Here is a 17,565-nt window from a genome sequence, read left to right as displayed (position 1 = left end):
CGAACAGCTCAAATAGCATGTGCATACCACAATTTACACATAATGTATTTTAATGATATATTTATAATTTTTTATCAACAAAAAAACAAAATAAACAAATGTATGTAGACATGTTTTTTTTTCCATAGAATCTATGATTGAGTGTATTTGAAGAAATCATGTTACCCAAGTATCCATGGCACAGAATGTTAAAATGCATGTATCTGATCACAGATACACAGATGTCACAGGAGACAAAGCAAAAACACAAGCTAAATGATCAAGAGAAAATGTCATTTCATATCTCATTATATATATATATATATATATATATATATATATATATATATATAGCCCCAAATTATTATTAAAAAAACTGCATGTAACTAACATATGGATACATTATAATTGTGCAATAAATGCATTGTGTGGGTTTGCACCTGAATGTGGGACTGGTTTAGTAGAAAATGCAAGATGCAGAAGAACAGGAAGGTCTTCATTGAAACCAATCTCAAAGTCTTTTACATGGTCTTCTAACAACTTTACTGTCAGAAATGATGCTGCTTCTATTTGGACACAGGTTCATGAGACAATATGAGCTACCAAAGGCGTAAACCACTGAAAACTGTGTACACCAAATACAGATAAGCTCATGTGCCTTTTAGCAGAATTATACATGATATATATATGAATTAGTACCTATACTAATGATTTTATTTATATATATATATATCTTTGGATTTTTCACAGGTTCTTAATTGGGGAGCACCTTTACAAAGCAGAGGTCTGATGCAGCCCTTGGTTAAAGTAACACCCAAATACACCCACCTCAACTCCTGACAATGCCAAGGAGTTACAGGTAACGACATATACAGAATACCATAAGCTTTTTAAAAATAGCTGCTAAGTATTTGGCTTACATCCTGATAATATTAGTAATTTTGTACTGCAGCCGAATTCATTACTTGGTGTTCGATGTGAATTTATAAAAGTCATCCCCATACATTTTAACTTGGACTGTATTTTTCCACATGCTCAATGGACAAATCCAGAAAGATTATGATACCAAATGTTAACATAAATATGTTATGGGTACATAATAAACACATTACAGGAACTGATGTGCACCATACTTCTGAAAATGAGTATTATTTCACAAATCCCTCTTGAATGTCCATACAGTCTTTAGGTATCTCATATTATCAAAATATCATATACTAAGCTGTATAAGAACCTACAGCATTTTACTGAAGTCCAAATGTGCATGTTTAAACTAGCATCCTGACAAGGATGCATCCTTCTAACAGATCACAGTACACTTCAAGATCGGACTTGGGTAAGTTTGGTCTTTATGTCACGTTGACCAGTTCCAACAAATGAATTATTTCCCTTTAATACACAAATATATATATTTTTTAATTTCCCCTTCAAACTGTGACCTGGCAAAGGTCAACGTAAAGTGAAAAAGTGACCCTGAGCAGAAAAATTACCCTGGGCTCAACTTAGACGTTACCATCATATGTAGCACCTCTTTCGACTCGTAATGAATAGGGCTTTTCGAGAAAGAAATACCGGGCCCACCTAACTCGCTTTTGGCAAGTTGCCAGACGAGGGGGAAGCGACGAGTTTTATTTGAACTTCAGCCCAATCTTTTATCCTGTAGGGGATGCTGGTCCTAAAATGTTAGTATTGCTGTAAGAACCTTAGGAACCACTCTTCCAAATTTCGTGAAACACTTTTGATTTCAAGTCCCCCCCATTGGTCACTAACCCCCTCTGAAATTTGAATTTTTGTTATTTCTATCAAGTTTAGGCCGAAATAACTCACATGGGGGGGCTCCTAAAAATCACCCAAAGATATCTTTGGATAGATATTGATGAGGTCAACAAGAACCAAGCAACCATGCCATTTTGGTATCCACGGTTTTTTGGCAGATTTTTGAAGTTAAATTGTTTAAAATTCCTACTAATATCCCAAAAGATCCGAAACAAAATGATCAAATGTGGTTAAATGTTTTATTTCAACAAAACACAAAATAAACAATGGCTCAAGGGCCAATTAAAAAATGGCAGCAACTCAAGTTTGCCAAGTTTATCTATTTTTTGTGTTTTCTATCAGTTTTTCGTTTTTGAAACGCACCTAAGTGAGGTTTTGGGAGCTTCAAATTTGTCACTGTAACAAAGAAATCTAAGGTTTGGACTATGTGCATGACAAATGCAACTTCAAAAATCTGCCAAAAATCTGCCAAAAATCCAAAATCCGCGGATACCAATATGTTTTGCTTGATTCTTGTAGATCTCATCATCATCTATCCAAAAATATATTTGGATGATTTTTTCGAGACCCCCACATGAGTTATTTTGGTCTAAACTTGGTAGAAATACCAAAAATCTAATTTCAGGAGGGGGTTAATGACCAGTGGGGGGACTTGAAACCAAAAGTGTTTCACGAAATTTGGAAGAGTGGTCCCTAAGGTTCTTACATTTTAGGACCTTGTGACAGAGAGCGAATTAATCCTAGTCAACAATCTCCTTAATGCGGTAGACAATGTGTCAGTCACGGATTGGAGGATACGTGATTGGACGCCACGCCACTGAGGGTATTTCAGGGGATGTGGCCAAGCGATCTGTTCCTTTGTTATGGTTATGGAAAGACCTATAAAGGATGGGCAAAAACTGAAAGTAACCATGAGTGTTTTGTATTTGTGTTTGTTATTAACTGTTTATTTGTAATTATTAGATGACTAAGCAAACCGAGAGCTGTCATTGTTAAGTTAGTATCCAACCCGGATTACAAACACTGCACCAGTCACACTTGTCTGTGTATTCAGCACCAGCACGGGAACACCGCAAAAGGACGCGGAGCCGTGCCGGGACATTGCCTTTGTCGGAGAGGTTCGGGACTGAAACCCTGTATTGTTTGCCTGGGCAATTACACATTGCTGTGTAGTTGCCAGCATAATTATTTAACGGTGCCAAACTGTGAAAACAAATTAAAGAGACTGGTTGGACAGTGAACACTGTTTGTTGTCATTGTTTGAACACTGCATCACCTCTACACCTGTGTACTGCAAGCCACTTTGCCACAGACCTGCATCCCCTACAGGGTAACGGTTGGACTGAAATTCGAATACTTACCCCTCATCTGGCAACTTGCCAAAAGTAAGTTAGGTGGGCCCGGTATTTTTTTCTCGAAAGCCCTATTCATTATGAGTCGAACGAGGTGCTACACATGATGGTAGCATCTAAGTTGAGCCCAGGGTAATTTTTCTGCTCAGGGTCACTTTTTCACTTTAGGTTGACCTTTGCCAGGTCACAGTTTGAAGGGGAAATTAAAATAATAATAATAATAATAATAATAATAATAGTATTTCTGAACTCAGCAGGCTCTAAAACCCCCAGGTGAATTTTTCTAGCAAAATCTAAGACGGTTGGGCAACAAAATGCCGCTATTCATAGAAACAAACACAAGCCAGCCAAGAAAAAGGGATACTACGCTGCTGATCAGCCACACTCCAAGCTCACCTCCCTTGATGCACTTGGACAACTTGTTGAGCTTCTTTTAATGGAACACACCCCTTAATTAAAAGTAGGGCTGTTACACCCTTTCTTAAAACATTACTTTCCCAATTTAGGAAACTGAAACCAAAACAAAAAAAAACTGCACTGTATTAAAGCTTTTTTTTTTTTTTTTAAATACATACTAAACTGTGTAATGTAAACTTCAATTTAGAGAATAAATGGAACAAAAACATGGACTGGAATTGGATTTTGGGTGCAATACCCGATGATTCATGCATGAATCACAGCTCACTGCTATAAGAGGAATGCTGAGGTTTTGGGGGCATGACACACAGAACAGACCTTGAGCATGAAGTGGTAAGATTCCTCTTTACTTCTCTCAAATTGAGCCTAACTTTCTTAGATCCATTTACTACAATACATGTGGTAAGGCCTTGGAACTTGTTTGAACTGAGATTTTATTTTATCTTAATTGGCTTAGTTGACTTTTTTGTAGAAATGTAATCTAAATAATCTCTACTTTTAGTTATCTGCTGGAAATACATTTATGGTTCCTTGAACTGGCAATTGATTTAATAGTTTAAAAAAAAATGATATACAGGTGTAGCTTTAATAATTAAAGTTTCCTGTTTTTGTTGTGTTTTTTCATTCTGAAATGTCATAGTGATGCTTCCAGTTAATCATTTATGAGATGTGTTGCTCAATCAAGAGAGAAAGCAAACAATCAACCATACTATTGCATCTTTAGTTGTATTTAATGTCATTAACCTTTGCAGTAATTAAATTCAACATGAAAATCTAAAAGTCTGTTTTTTGTTTCTGGGATTTTTTGGCAGGGAAATCTCGGAATGTAAATTTCAGTTGTGCTAATATTGTAATGCACTAGGTCATACTGCTACAAATTCATTACAATGTATTTATACTTCATGTTTCAGACAGTACGTGTATATAACACTCATAAATGTAATATGCTGATAATTAAATATTGATTACATACTTCCATTATCCAGGTGGAAAGCATTCATTTCTATGATGGGATTGTATTTTACTACCTCTTCTCTAGATTCAGTATATTTAACGTAATGGTCAATGGTAATTGTTGTGTATTTTTTGTTTCTATACCTTCCTACAAAAAAAGTGGTTCTTTATCTGGTGAATCGCAATAAGAATGCAATTTTTGATTATAATATGTATGGTTAGTTCAATTAATCAGCAAGTCTTTTAGGCATTTTTTAAATGTACCTGTAACATTAACAGTTATATTCTGTAGCCTTCAAAATTGTGCTATTTACTTTTTTTAAAGTTTATTGCAGTTTACCATGATAAAAGGGAAAAGAGGTGTAGTAACGCAAAGTAAAAGCACATGTAAGCACATTATAAATCAAATATCATTTCTCATAGAAAAGTAGTACTTGGAATTTTAGATAGTCAAATAAAAAAACACAATTACAGTTTACAAAATAGTATATCTTATAAACTGTATTTGTACTGATTCTTAAACAGTTAGAGAGAGAGAGAGAGAGAGAGAGAGAGAGAGAGAGAGAGAGAGAGAGATAGATGCTGGTGCTTTAATGATGTCTCATACTTTCAATGTCAGAGTGCTTCGTCCTGGGACAGCCATCGATTACTAGAACCTCCGCCCGTAGAAATCCACAATTGGAGAAAACTGGACTGCAACTCTCATCCGAAAATCAATATCCACAGCAATATAGTAAAAGTTTATATTTTATTTATTGATGTCGAGATCAATAAGTACACTCATAAAGAAACATTGAGCACTTTTACATGAGCGCTTACGCGTTTCAATTCTGTCTACCTCAGAGCATATCAAACAAATGTGTTTGCCTCACACTAAAAAGCAAATTCTTTTTCCATCCAGCTGAAGGACTTGTAGTCCGAAACATCTTGATAATATATATTTTTTTATATCAATTATTCACATTTTGTGTATCTACATTACCTTTTTCTTTTTGATGTTGCACCTTTTTGGTACACAGCAGTTTTCCTATATAAAAAGTATATCATGTCTGAATTATGAAATCTTGTTATAATACACTTTTAGGCTGTTCAAATTTGTTATTGTTAGGAGAACACAGCAAATATCAAGCTGCTGAAGAACATGCTGTTTTTGTGACTGTATGACCTAATAGTGCATTCCTTGATTTCCAGGAATTCTGTCTTTTTTAAGAATGAAAAGCTCATATGCTGTACCAAATTCTATTCCACAGAGACATTTTATCAGGCGGTCTAAAATCACTCTATTATAGATACACATAAAAAAAACAATATGGGGTTTCCAATATGACACACAAGAGGGTTCCTTCTCAATTCCTGGTGCACTTCTTTTTCTGGTCAGTACAGAAATGCTGTGTCTATTTAGAAAACAATTTGTAGTTTATACTTTAGCACACATTTCCTAACTACCAAAAAGAGTGGTTTGCATGCAAGGCATTTTTTTAAATGGGCTGAAATTAATCTAACCATATATTTTCTTTTTAGGTTTTTGAAGATTTAAAGAATGAACTATCCAATTGTACCCCTTTGTATTATGCTACAGTTGTGCTACAGTTGGCCTGTTCCAGTTGATAAAGTCAGGAATGAAGCTAAATTATTGGCACAAACAACAATCATAAGAATTGAGAAACATACTGATCAGGTATGCATTATATACACCCTGCATGTTTCTGACCATGACAAAATATGGCTGCCATATTGAGGTCACGTGACTTTTGAGCTGCATAGAGACAGTACATTTTGAGCTATTGTCCTAATGTTTCCAGCATTGTCCAGTAAAAATGTACCCTGCTTTAATCTCTGGCCATATTGATGATACAGGCCACATAGTTGTACATAGGAGCTTTATAGTTGTAACACAGCTGTATTCTATAATTCTCTCCATAAAGTTCCATTATAAGAGGTGTCCAGTAGAAATACACCTTTTCACTGCCACACTGTTTTTAACCTATGGACATATTAATGACACCCCTTAGATTATGCTACCAGGGATGCTTTTGTTTTTGTTCACAGTAACTCCCATTTCTAGTTCTGTAGTTATTTATTTCCTGTTTATTAGATTAAACCATTCTATAGTGACCCCGCATACACTGTATTTATTTGGGTTTATATTTAACTGCAAATGCAAATATATAACAATCATTTTCTCTTTATCTGTTTTTTTATTATTATTTTAAACAGTTTAAAGTATCGCCAAATGTGGTTTTCAGTGGACTAGAACTAATCCCAGATTCCTCCAGTGATAAAGCCCTGGACAGTTTAGGATCCGTGGAAGAAAATTTGGGAATATTTCAGGAAATTCTGTCCAGCCTACCAGTAGATAACGTGGACCAAATCCTAGCAGACATCATCAATCTTCAGACAATCATTCGGTCGCTGGCAGTATCAATTCGCTGCGCACCACTCAAATCAAGGAACACTGACCATCTGGAGAATTTCCTAAAAAATAATTCAACCTTCCGGTTCACAATAGGAAATGTAGCCTTGGACAGGCTTCAGAAATATCTGCTCAAATTGATAAGAAACTTGGATCAACTAAAGAAATGCTGAGCAACCCATACGATGCTTAGGACTTTTATTTAAATTATTATAACTTATTTAACAATGTATTTTGTATTATGTATTTTAATAACATGACCTTTTATTTATATATTTGTGTATTACATTTTGCACTGTGTCTGAGTATGGTGTGTTTTATTTTTCTATATATGAATGGATTTTTATAAGGATGAGAGTAATGGAAAATAATGAAAGTTTTTCTTTTTTCTGGGACTTTTCTATAGTTGTTTTTTTGAAGATCAATGGAAGTTCTCAATGGTTTTAATGCTATGACTATTTATACTATATTTATTTATGTTGTTTTGCATCGAATGTTGTACTGTATGATTGAAGTAGTGAGGTATGTCTTTTGATACACCATTAATATGAAAGAAAATACTTTTTTTTAACAGATTACAAAACTGCAAATGTTATGAAGAAAGCTCTTTGCTTTCCTGTTACATAAAGTGTTGAACACGTTTATGGTTCTCAATGGTTTGCACTGTATTAACCATCATGACTAAAATAATAGCAAGCCCATTTTCATGTACTCTCCTTCAGTCACATATACACTTTTGGACACAAAGGCCCCATTCACATCACTAGGGGAAGGGGCTAACAAACTGCCACCACTAATGCATACAAAATACACACCATGAAGATGACCATTTTGTCAAAATGTTTGTTGACCTAAGCTTTGTTTCTTTTAGTATTGCTTAAGGAGATTTCCAATGCATTCCTAAATCTTGACTGATTAAGCAGGACATTTAAATAGGACACTAAAATGTTGTCATGTACTTTTAAAAAAAAATATTTGGACCACTTTAGTGTGATCAATAAATTTGATGAAGATACCTATTTTGTGTCATCTATTTTTTTTTTTTTACAAATTTATAGCTCCTAGCTGAACAATGCTGTATATTCCTTGTGTAAAAAATGATATATTTAAGGTAATGTCTACTTTTTTTAAGTAATCAAACATCCTGGATGTCATTTTCCAAATTTCCACGGCCCACCATACACACACATATATATATATATATATATATATATATATATATATATATATATATATATATATATATATACACACACACACATCAGGGATGGAAAAAAGACTGGCATAGCAGTTTCACCCATCCCAGGTTATACAAGTTCAGGTTTGTCTTATTAAACTTATATTTCTAAAACCAAGAATGGATCAAACTGCTATGCAATGGGAGTCTTATTTCTTATCTCCATCCCTGATTTTATATATATATATATATATATATATATATATATATATATATATATATATATATATACTGTATATACACACACACACACACACACACACATAATTATTTTTGTTTTACTTACTCAATGTGAAACTTTTTACTGGTGCTGAGCAACAATTCTGTCAAGACGTGGAGGTATCTGTGCCAAGCACACACACACGTCATGGTCAATGTTCATCCTGGCTTGGTACTTTGTTTTCATCGATGTCATGGCTGAAAATCAAGCTTTTCATAACGAGGTTGTACTGAATGGGTCCAACACTTTCAGTGGTGCAGAAGCAGTGCTGTATTCATCTGAGCACTCACACCACAGTGTCTCCAGCGGCATTTCACTAAACTTGATTCTGAGGGAGCTGCATGATGAAATGTCAGTGAGCTCTTCTATCAGCTTTGATGGGACAGAGGGTGGTAGTTTAGCTTCAATGTTCTCACTAATGGGGTTTGTAGCTCCTTGTTCTGTCGTGAGTTCAGGAAAGTATTACATTTGTTGAGTAGACCAGACAGATGCGCTGCCAGATGCGGTTACTTTACATCAAAGTCAATGTATCATTTCTGAATGAAAGAAAGTAACAGCTCAAACATATCAGCAGTCCCTCCACAGACAACAAACTTTCCAGAGTTGTATTTTCCTTTTGAACATGAAAATTCTTTCACGCTGGGCAATAAAATGAGTGCTCTCACCTTACAGGTAAGCATTCTGCCTCGAGATAGCCATCTCACCTCTGTATGCATGAGCAAGGAATGGTGCTCTGCGCCCACTTCCTGACAAAGTGCAGCAAAACACCTGGATTTTGTTGCTCTGGATTTAATAAAATTAACGAGTGTTACCGCTGTGTTCAGAACACTGTGAAGACCTGGTTCAAGATCTTGCACAGCAAGGGCCTCTGGTGTAAAAAGCAATTTGTCCAAATAGTGCAAGATGCAACAGCTTTTATTTTTTTACACAACACCAGAATGCTCTCCAGTCATTGCTGTGGCTCCAGCAGTACAGACCCCAATGCAATTAGTCCAGCTGATTTCTGCTGAAGTCATAAATCATCTAACAGGTTGAAAATATCGTCTGACTTTGTTGTTCTCTTGAACTCCTTGCAAAACAAAGTCTTCCTTTATTCCCTTGTTCCACACATACCGAACATAGGCGAGGAAATGGGACATTTTAGAAATGTCTGTGGATTCATCAAGTTGTACAGCAAAATCATTGTCACATAGCTGATCAATGCACTTCGAAACTATGTATTTTGAAATAAAAGCGATCCGTCATTTAACAGTGTCATTTGACATTGGTATTTTTGCCAGTTCTGGTCTTCTGCTCTCCAAAAATGTCCTTTATTTTTTTGGCACATTGTTCTCTGCTTTGTAATCTATCATGCTCCCACTGAAATAGCTGTATTACACCACATGTAACCTGAGAATGCGTTAATTTCTCCACATGCTTATGACATGCTGAAGCTAATAGGTTTCAGCATGTCATAAGCATGCAGGGAAAATAACACATTTTCTGGTTTATTTTTGGAGGACCCCTTGAAACCTCAAGGCCCCCTAGGGGGCCAAGGACCCCCGGTTGTGAACCCCTGTGCTTGAGTATGGTATGTCTTGGAATGCATGAGTTCATATGGATTACTGCCACTTTTGATAGCAACAACTAAAGTCTTAATTTTTCAGCTTTATTCTTTAAACATCCACCCACTCACTGGCATCAAAAAGCATTTTTCTACCAAAATCAGTGTAGACTTTTATGAGTTCACCATTAAATTATTTCTCTAGTAACATTTTACAAGATAGCCAGTTTGACAACAGTTTGATAATTTAGTTGACTAATATTTCAGACAATTGTATAACTACATTTGCAATTACAGTTTAATAAATAATAAGATTTTTGCTGGAAACATCGTGTATAAAACCATACACCAGCATTTTCTTTATTTCAATTCCAAACAGTTGAAGTAGTAAGTTTTGGCAAATCCACTTAGTGTTCAATTTCTACTGTTTTTTTTTTTTTTTTTAAGGTTCAGTGACATTTCCAGACAGCCTTAGCTGAAAACATGATTGTAGTGTTTATAGTAATACAGATAACGATTATTTCTTATGTAATGCAGTCAGTGACGCAAATTGAGTTGATTTATCTCTTTTCTGGCCACATTTTCAAGAGATTAACCCTTATCAAATCCCATCACCAAAACATCTTCAAGCTTCAGGAAGAAGGGCCAATAAACATTATAATCCTGTGTTTTAACTTTCGTCTGTTTAAATAGTGGCCCAAACTTTTTTTAAAGTTTATATACATGTTACATTGAATTTTTTTCCCCTTAAACATTAGTGTTTAGTATATTTGCCAAATAAATAAATACATAATACAGAAACTCCAGCAAAAACTATTGTATCTAACTAAGAAACCAACTGATTCCCAAAATATGTGAAATATGTCTTTTGATAAATATATCACTCACAGACACTGAACAATACATCATTTCCAACTTAAAAAATATGTAGTTATTTATTTAAACAAAACAGATTTACTTTAACTAATCAATTTTAAAACATTTTGAGCCGTTAACACATCCATTTATATGCAGTTTTATAGTATGTTATTAAAATGTGAATCTTTAAGCATGCTACATAAGAAAAATAAACAAGAAAGGTTTTCTACTAAATTTAATGACATACCAATTACAATATGCAGCAAACTATCCTTTTTCCAAACGTGCGGTTTTCAATTTATATGGTGATTTCCATAAAATTAACCAATTAACTCATTCACACAACACATGCTGGAAGGTGCCCCAGTCCCAGCAATTTTCAGTGGAAAGAGAGGACAGCAAATCCAGTGCATATTAATATGTTTATGAAAGGTAAGCATTGTGCAATACAATAAAACATGTGCATAACTTAATAAAAATGTAGTGTAAACATACCAGTACATATTTAAACATTAAACAATGAACGCAGTAGGGATTCAAGGAAATGCATGCACATGGATTAGGGAGTGGTTAACATGCAGAAAACAGAAAGTACTGATTAGAGGAGAAACCTCAAAATGGAGCGAGGTAACCAGTTGTGTACGACAGGGATCAGTATTAGGTCCTCTGCTATTCCTAATCTACATTAATGATTTAGATTATGGTATAGTAAGCAAACTTGTTAAATTTGCATAAGACACAAAAATACGAGAAGTGGCAAACACTGTTGCAGCAGCAAAGGTCATTCAAAATGATCTAGACAGCATTCAGAACTGGGCAGACACATGGCAAATGACATTTAATAGAGAAAACTGTAAGGTACTGCACTCAGGCAATAAAAATGTGCATTATAAATATCATATGGGAGATACTGAAATTGAAGAAGGAATCTATGAAAAAGACCTAGGAGTTTATGTTGACTCAGAAATGTCTTCATCTGGACAATGTGGGGAAGCTATAAAAAAGGCCAACAAGATGCTCGGATATATTGTGAAAAGTGTTGAATTTAAATCAAGGGAAGTAATGTTAAAACTTTACAATGCATTAGTAAGACCTCATCTAGAATATTGTGTTCAGTTCTGGTCACCTCGTTACAAAAAGGATATTGCTGCTCTAGAAAGAGTGCAAAGAAGAGCGACCAGTATTATCCCGGGTTTAAAAGGCATGTCATATGCAGACAGGCTAAAAGAATTGAATCTGTTCAGTCTTGAACAAAGAAGACTACGCGGTGATCTAATTCAAGCATTCAAAATTCTAAAAGGTATTGACAATGTCGACCCAGGGGACTTTTTCAACCTGAAAAAAGAAACAAGGACCAGGGGTCACAAATGGAGATTAGATAAAGGGGCATTCAGAACAGAAAATAGGAGGCACTTTTTTACACAGAGAATTGTGAGGGTCTGGAACCAACTCCCCAGTAATGTTGTTGAAGCTGACACCCTGGGATCCTTCAAGAAGCTGCTTGATGAGATTCTGGGATCAATAAGCTACTAACAACCAAACGAGCAAGATGGGCCAAATGGCCTCCTCTCATTTGTAAACTTTCTTATGTTCTAATAATCAGGGCATCCAGGACTTGTTGCATACTAATTTAAAAAAATGTTTGCTACACACCCTATTTACATAGCCATGTTGTGACATCCTTACAGGTATTCACTAGTGATAATAAATCTTAATTCAGACAGGAACTGTTATATTTAAACCAGATGCTTGACATCATTGTAAGAGCCGCCGAGTGCTGCTTGAAATAAGCTGCTAGAAATAAGCTGCTTTTCCTCACAGTCAGTCATGAGACCAAGTGGAACAATTGTAAAGCTCCAGCTTTATCTGAGGTTCTGACATGGTGAATGGTGTGGTGAAGTAGAAAGTGAATGTCCAGACTGAATTCTCCCAAAAACAAAAAGGTTTTAATAATTAACAAACAAAAAGATCATAAAATAAATCCACTTGGAAAAATAAGTAATAATAATAATAATAATAATAATAATAATAATAATAATAATAATAATAATAATAATAATAATAATAAGCCCCAGTACCAGCGATGGTAATGGGGCAAAACTCAGCAGCATCCAGCTAAAACAAAAGCAACAAAAACACACTCCAATAACCACAGTCCTCCATGCACGAAAATGTGCTCTTCTTTTCCAGGGTTTGTGGTGTGTGCGCTGTGCTGTGAAGTGCTGTGCGATGAGGGGCGTGCTCTGGGGTATAGGCTGGCTCGCTGGCTACAGCCTCCCGTCCTCCTGCTCCTCTGTTTACACACAAACACAAAACACGTAATCACACAAAAACAAACATCGGCTCCGGCCGATCGCTTTTTAACTCAGCGCAAGGGGAGGTAGCTGCTTCCCCTTTGTACCCAGCAAACTCCTCCCTGCAGTCAACGCGTCGCCTGGTTTCTCCAATAGAGGACTGCCCCGCAGCTGACTGCACTGGAATCGTCCGGAGTACTTGCAGCTACGCGCCCCTCCTAATATGGTCACCTTCCGGTTTCCACCTACCACCGAGGTGGTAGATCTAGGAGGCAGCATACCTTCCCCCTTACACAGCGCCCTTTCTAATCGGGAGGGAGATTTACAGCATCGATCCTTTCTCTCTCTATCACATAGGTACAGAATTTATATCCTGCAGAAGTATTCACCCCCCTGCAAAGTTTTCACTTTTTGTTGGCACCTGTGTACTCCACAACGCTTTCAAATTAGACTTTACATGTAGAATCTACACAAACTACTCCACATTGATAGTTAAAAATGCATATAGAATATAAATAAGTAAGATTTACAGAGAAAAACAGATTAATCTCAGTTGCATAAGTATTCACCCCCTTTGCTACTGCAGCCCTAAATCAGCTCAGGTGCAAATTATTTGTTTGAAAGGTCACAAAAGTAGTGAAATGGTTTCAGCCTGTGTGTACTCATAGTGGTTTAACTTGTAGATAATTTCCCTCAGGTATATAAAGACTTTCAAGCTGCAACTCACATAATGATCCAACAAAGCAACCATGAAAACCAAGGAGCTTTTGAAATAAGTGGTAGAGAGGCACAGAGCAGAACGGTACAAGAAAATTTCAAGAGGCGCTGATTATCCCTCTCAGCATAGTGAAGGCCATCATTAAGAAGTGGAAGATGCATCATACCACCCAGACACTACTCGGATTAGGTCGCCCTCCCAAACTGAGCAACCGGGCAAGCAGGAAACTGGTTTGGGATGTCACTCTGAAGCCAACAATGACCTTGAGAGATCTGCAAAGTTCTGTGTCTGAGATGGGAGTCAGTGTTCACACATCAACAATAAGCTGGTCCCTACACAAAGCTGGCCTGTATGGACGGGTGGCAAGAAAGAAGACATTACTCAAAAAGCCTAATCTTAAAGCACGTATGGAGTTTGCAAAAAAGCATGTAGATGATACTGCAGACATGTATCATCTACAAGCTTTACGTCTGGTGCAAGCCCAACACTGCACATCACCCAGTCAACAACATCCCAACTGTCAAGCATGGTGGTGGCTGCATCATGTTATGGGGATGCTTCTCTTCAGCAGGGACTGGGAAGCTTGTCAGGATAGAGGGGAGAATGGATGGTACAAAGTACAAGAATGGGCAAAAATGTCACCATCCTACTGTGCAAAGCTAGTAGAGACCTATCCAAAAAGACTCATAGCAGTAATTGCTGCAAAATGTGCTTCTATCAAGTACTGACTAAGGGGCTGAATACTTATGCAACCAGTAAATTTCATTTTGTACATTTTCTTTGCAAATTTTGCTGACATTTAACCTCCTCCTCATATACAGACATGCTCAAATTTGTTGGTACCCTTACAGCTCATTGAAATAATGCTTCATTCCTCCTGAAAAGTGATGAATTTAAAAGCTATTTTATCATGTATACTTGCATGCCTTTGGTATGTCATAGAATAAAGCAAAGAAGCTGTGAAAAGAGATGAAGTATTGCTTATTCTACAAAGATATTCTAAAATGGCCTGGACACATTTGTTGGTACCCCTTAGAAAAGATAATAAATAATTGGATTATAGTGATATTTCAAACTAATTAGTTTCTTTAATTAGTATCACACATGTCTCCAATCTTGTAATCAGTCATTCAGCCTATTTAAATGGAGAAAAGTAGTCACTGTGCTGTTTGGTATCATTGTGTGCACCACACTGAACATGGACCAGAGAAAGCAAAGGAGAGAGTAGTCTGCGGAGATCAGAAAGAAAATAATAGACAAGCATGGTAAAGGTAAAGGCTACAAGACCATCTCCAAGCAGTTTGATGTTCCTGTGACAACGGTTGCAAATATTATTAAGAAGTTTAAGGTCCATGGAACTGTAGCCAACCTCCCTGGGAGCGGCCGCAAGAGGAAAATCGACCCCAGATTGAACAGAAGGATAGTGCGAATGGTAGAAAAAGAACCAAGGATAACTGCCAAAGAGATACAAGCTGAACTCCAAGGTGAAGGTACGTCAGTTTCTGATCGCATCATCCGTCGCTTTTTGAGCGAAAGTGGGCTCCATGGAAGAAGACCCAGGAGGACTCCACTTTTGAAAGAAAAACATAAAAAAGCCAGACTGGAATTTGCTAAAATGCATATTGACAAGCCACAATCCTTCTGGGAGAATGTCCTTTGGACAGATGAGTCAAAACTGGAGCTTTTTGGCAAGTCACATCAGCTCTATGTTCACAGACGAAAAAATGAAGCTTTCAAAGAAAAGAACACCATACCTACAGTGAAACATGGAGGAGGCTCCGTTATGTTTTGGGGCTGCTTTGCTGCGCCTGGCACAGGATGCCTTGAATCTGTGCAGGGCACAATGAAATCTCAAGACTATCAAGGCATTCTGGAGCGAAACGTACTGTCCAGTGTCAGAAAGCTCTGTCTCAGTCGCAGGTCATGGGTCCTCCACCAGGATAATGACCCAAAACACATAGCTAAAAGCACCCAAGAATGGATAAGAACAAAACATTGGACTATTCTGAAGTGGCCTTCTATGAGTCCTGATCTGAATCCTATCGAACATCTATGGAAAGAGCTGAAACTTGCAGTCTGGAGAAGGCACCTATCAAACCTGAGACAGCTGGAGCAGTTTGCTCAGGAAGAGTGGGCCAAACTACCTGTTAACAGGTGCAGAAGTCTCATTGAGAGCTACAGAAAACGTTTGATTGCAGTGATTGCCTCTAAAGGTTGTGCAACAAAATATTAGGTTAGGGGTCCCATCATTTTTGTCCATGCCATTTTCATTTGTTTTATTATTTACATTATGTTGAATAAAAAATCAAAAGCAAAGTCTGATTTCTATTAAATATGGAATAAACAATGGTGGATGCCAATTACTTTTGTCAGTTTCAAGTTATTTCAGAGAAATTCTGCATTCTTTGTTTTTTGTGGAGAGGTACCAACAAATTTGAGCACGTCTGTAACAGTGTTCAGTTTAAATACTACAGCTTTGAATAAAAAAAACACGTTTTGTTGAAAAACTGTGCATACATTATTTGTAATTCAACAATTATTGGTAGGGGGTAAATACTTATGCAAACCACTAATATATACAGTGCCTTGTATTCACCCCCCTTGGACTTTTCCACATTTTGTAGTGTTACAACCTGGAATTAAAATGGATTTAATTGGGATTTTTACCATTTGATTTACACAACATACTTAACACTTTGAAGGTGCAAAATATTTTTTTATTGTGACACAAAAGATAACACCGTGTAACAATTTTTTTTTTTTGGGTTCCTGGGTAGTAAGTGTTATTTCCTAATTGCTTATGCCTCAAAAGTATAGAAAATGGCTACAGCGGACCGAGTTCTCTGTGGGGAGGAACAACGTCAAGTGGGAGCCACTGGTGGACCCCTGGAAGGTGCTGATGCCACCACTGCACATCAAATTGGGCCTTATGAAACAATTTGTCAGAGCTCTAGATAAGGAGTCGGCAGCCTTCAAGTACCTTCAAGACTTCTTCCCTAAGCTGTCTGAGGCAAAGGTCAAAGCCGGTGTCTTCGTCGGACCACAGATAAAGAAGATCCTGGAGTGCAATGAATTCCCCAAGAAGCTCACTAGTAAGGAGAAAGCGGCTTGGAACAGCTTTGTCGCAGTGGTTCGGGGCTTCCTGGGCAATCACAAGGCCGAAAACTATGTGGAGCTGGTTGAGACTCTGGTGAAGAACTACGGTACAATGGGCTGTAGGATGTCCCTCAAAGTCCATATCCTTGATGCTCATCTTGATAAATTCAAGGAGAACATGGGAGCGTACTCGGAGGAGCAAGGTGAACGCTTCCACCAGGATATACTGGACTTTGAACGCCGCTACCAAGGACAGTATAACGAGAACATGATGGGAGACTACATTTGGGGGCTGATTCGTGAAAGTGATTTACAGTATAATCGTAAATCTCGAAAAACTACTTACTTCTAAATCTTTTGTAGTCATTTTTGTATTACTTTAGTATAAATACATGTTAATTTGGATTCATATGTTGTTTTTTTCTGACTTTATGTGAACGAAAAGACACAAATTCGCCCGTTTTCTCATTGGAAATAAGTAAATTTCAAAATATCACTGTCTGGTCACAAAAGCACAGTTTGTGTGGAATAATAGCCATTTTCTATACTTTTGAGGCATAAGCAATTAGGAAATAACACTTACTACCCAGGAACAAAAATTGTGTTACATAGTGCAATTAAACAAAAAAAAGACATTTGTTGGTTGCATAAGAGTCAATACTTGGTAGAAGCACCTTTGGCAGCAATTACAGCTGTGAGTCTTTTTGG

The 17,565-nt window shown here is 36.8% G+C and overlaps 1 protein-coding gene across 1 annotated transcript; it reads left to right on the top strand.

Moving 5' to 3' along the window:
* Positions 1 to 5,795: 5,795 nt before the first annotated feature.
* LOC131737648 (leptin-like) lies at positions 5,796 to 7,280 on the top strand. Its single transcript, XM_059027892.1, has 2 exons — positions 5,796 to 6,156; positions 6,696 to 7,280. Exons 1-2 carry the CDS (start codon positions 6,019 to 6,021, stop codon positions 7,062 to 7,064), a joined length of 507 nt encoding a protein of 168 aa, XP_058883875.1. The 5' UTR covers positions 5,796 to 6,018; the 3' UTR covers positions 7,065 to 7,280.
* Positions 7,281 to 17,565: the final 10,285 nt, after the last annotated feature.

The sequence above is a fragment of the Acipenser ruthenus genome, chromosome 7 (genome assembly GCF_902713425.1).
Source record: "Acipenser ruthenus chromosome 7, fAciRut3.2 maternal haplotype, whole genome shotgun sequence".
In the NCBI taxonomy this organism is placed as follows: Eukaryota; Metazoa; Chordata; class Actinopteri; order Acipenseriformes; family Acipenseridae; genus Acipenser; species Acipenser ruthenus.
Note: the sequence above shows the minus strand (reverse complement) of the source record. Positions and strands in the feature narration are given on the sequence as shown.

What these genes read in the sequence shown, in the direction of transcription:
- LOC131737648 (XM_059027892.1), top strand. Translation starts at nt 6,019, where the DNA reads ATGAACTATCCAATTGTACCCCTTTGTATTATGCTACAGTTGTGCTAC. An exon ending in TTGAGAAACATACTGATCAG is followed by an intron (nt 6,157 to 6,695) that starts GTATGCATTATA and finishes TATTTTAAACAG; the next exon opens with TTTAAAGTATCGCCAAATGT.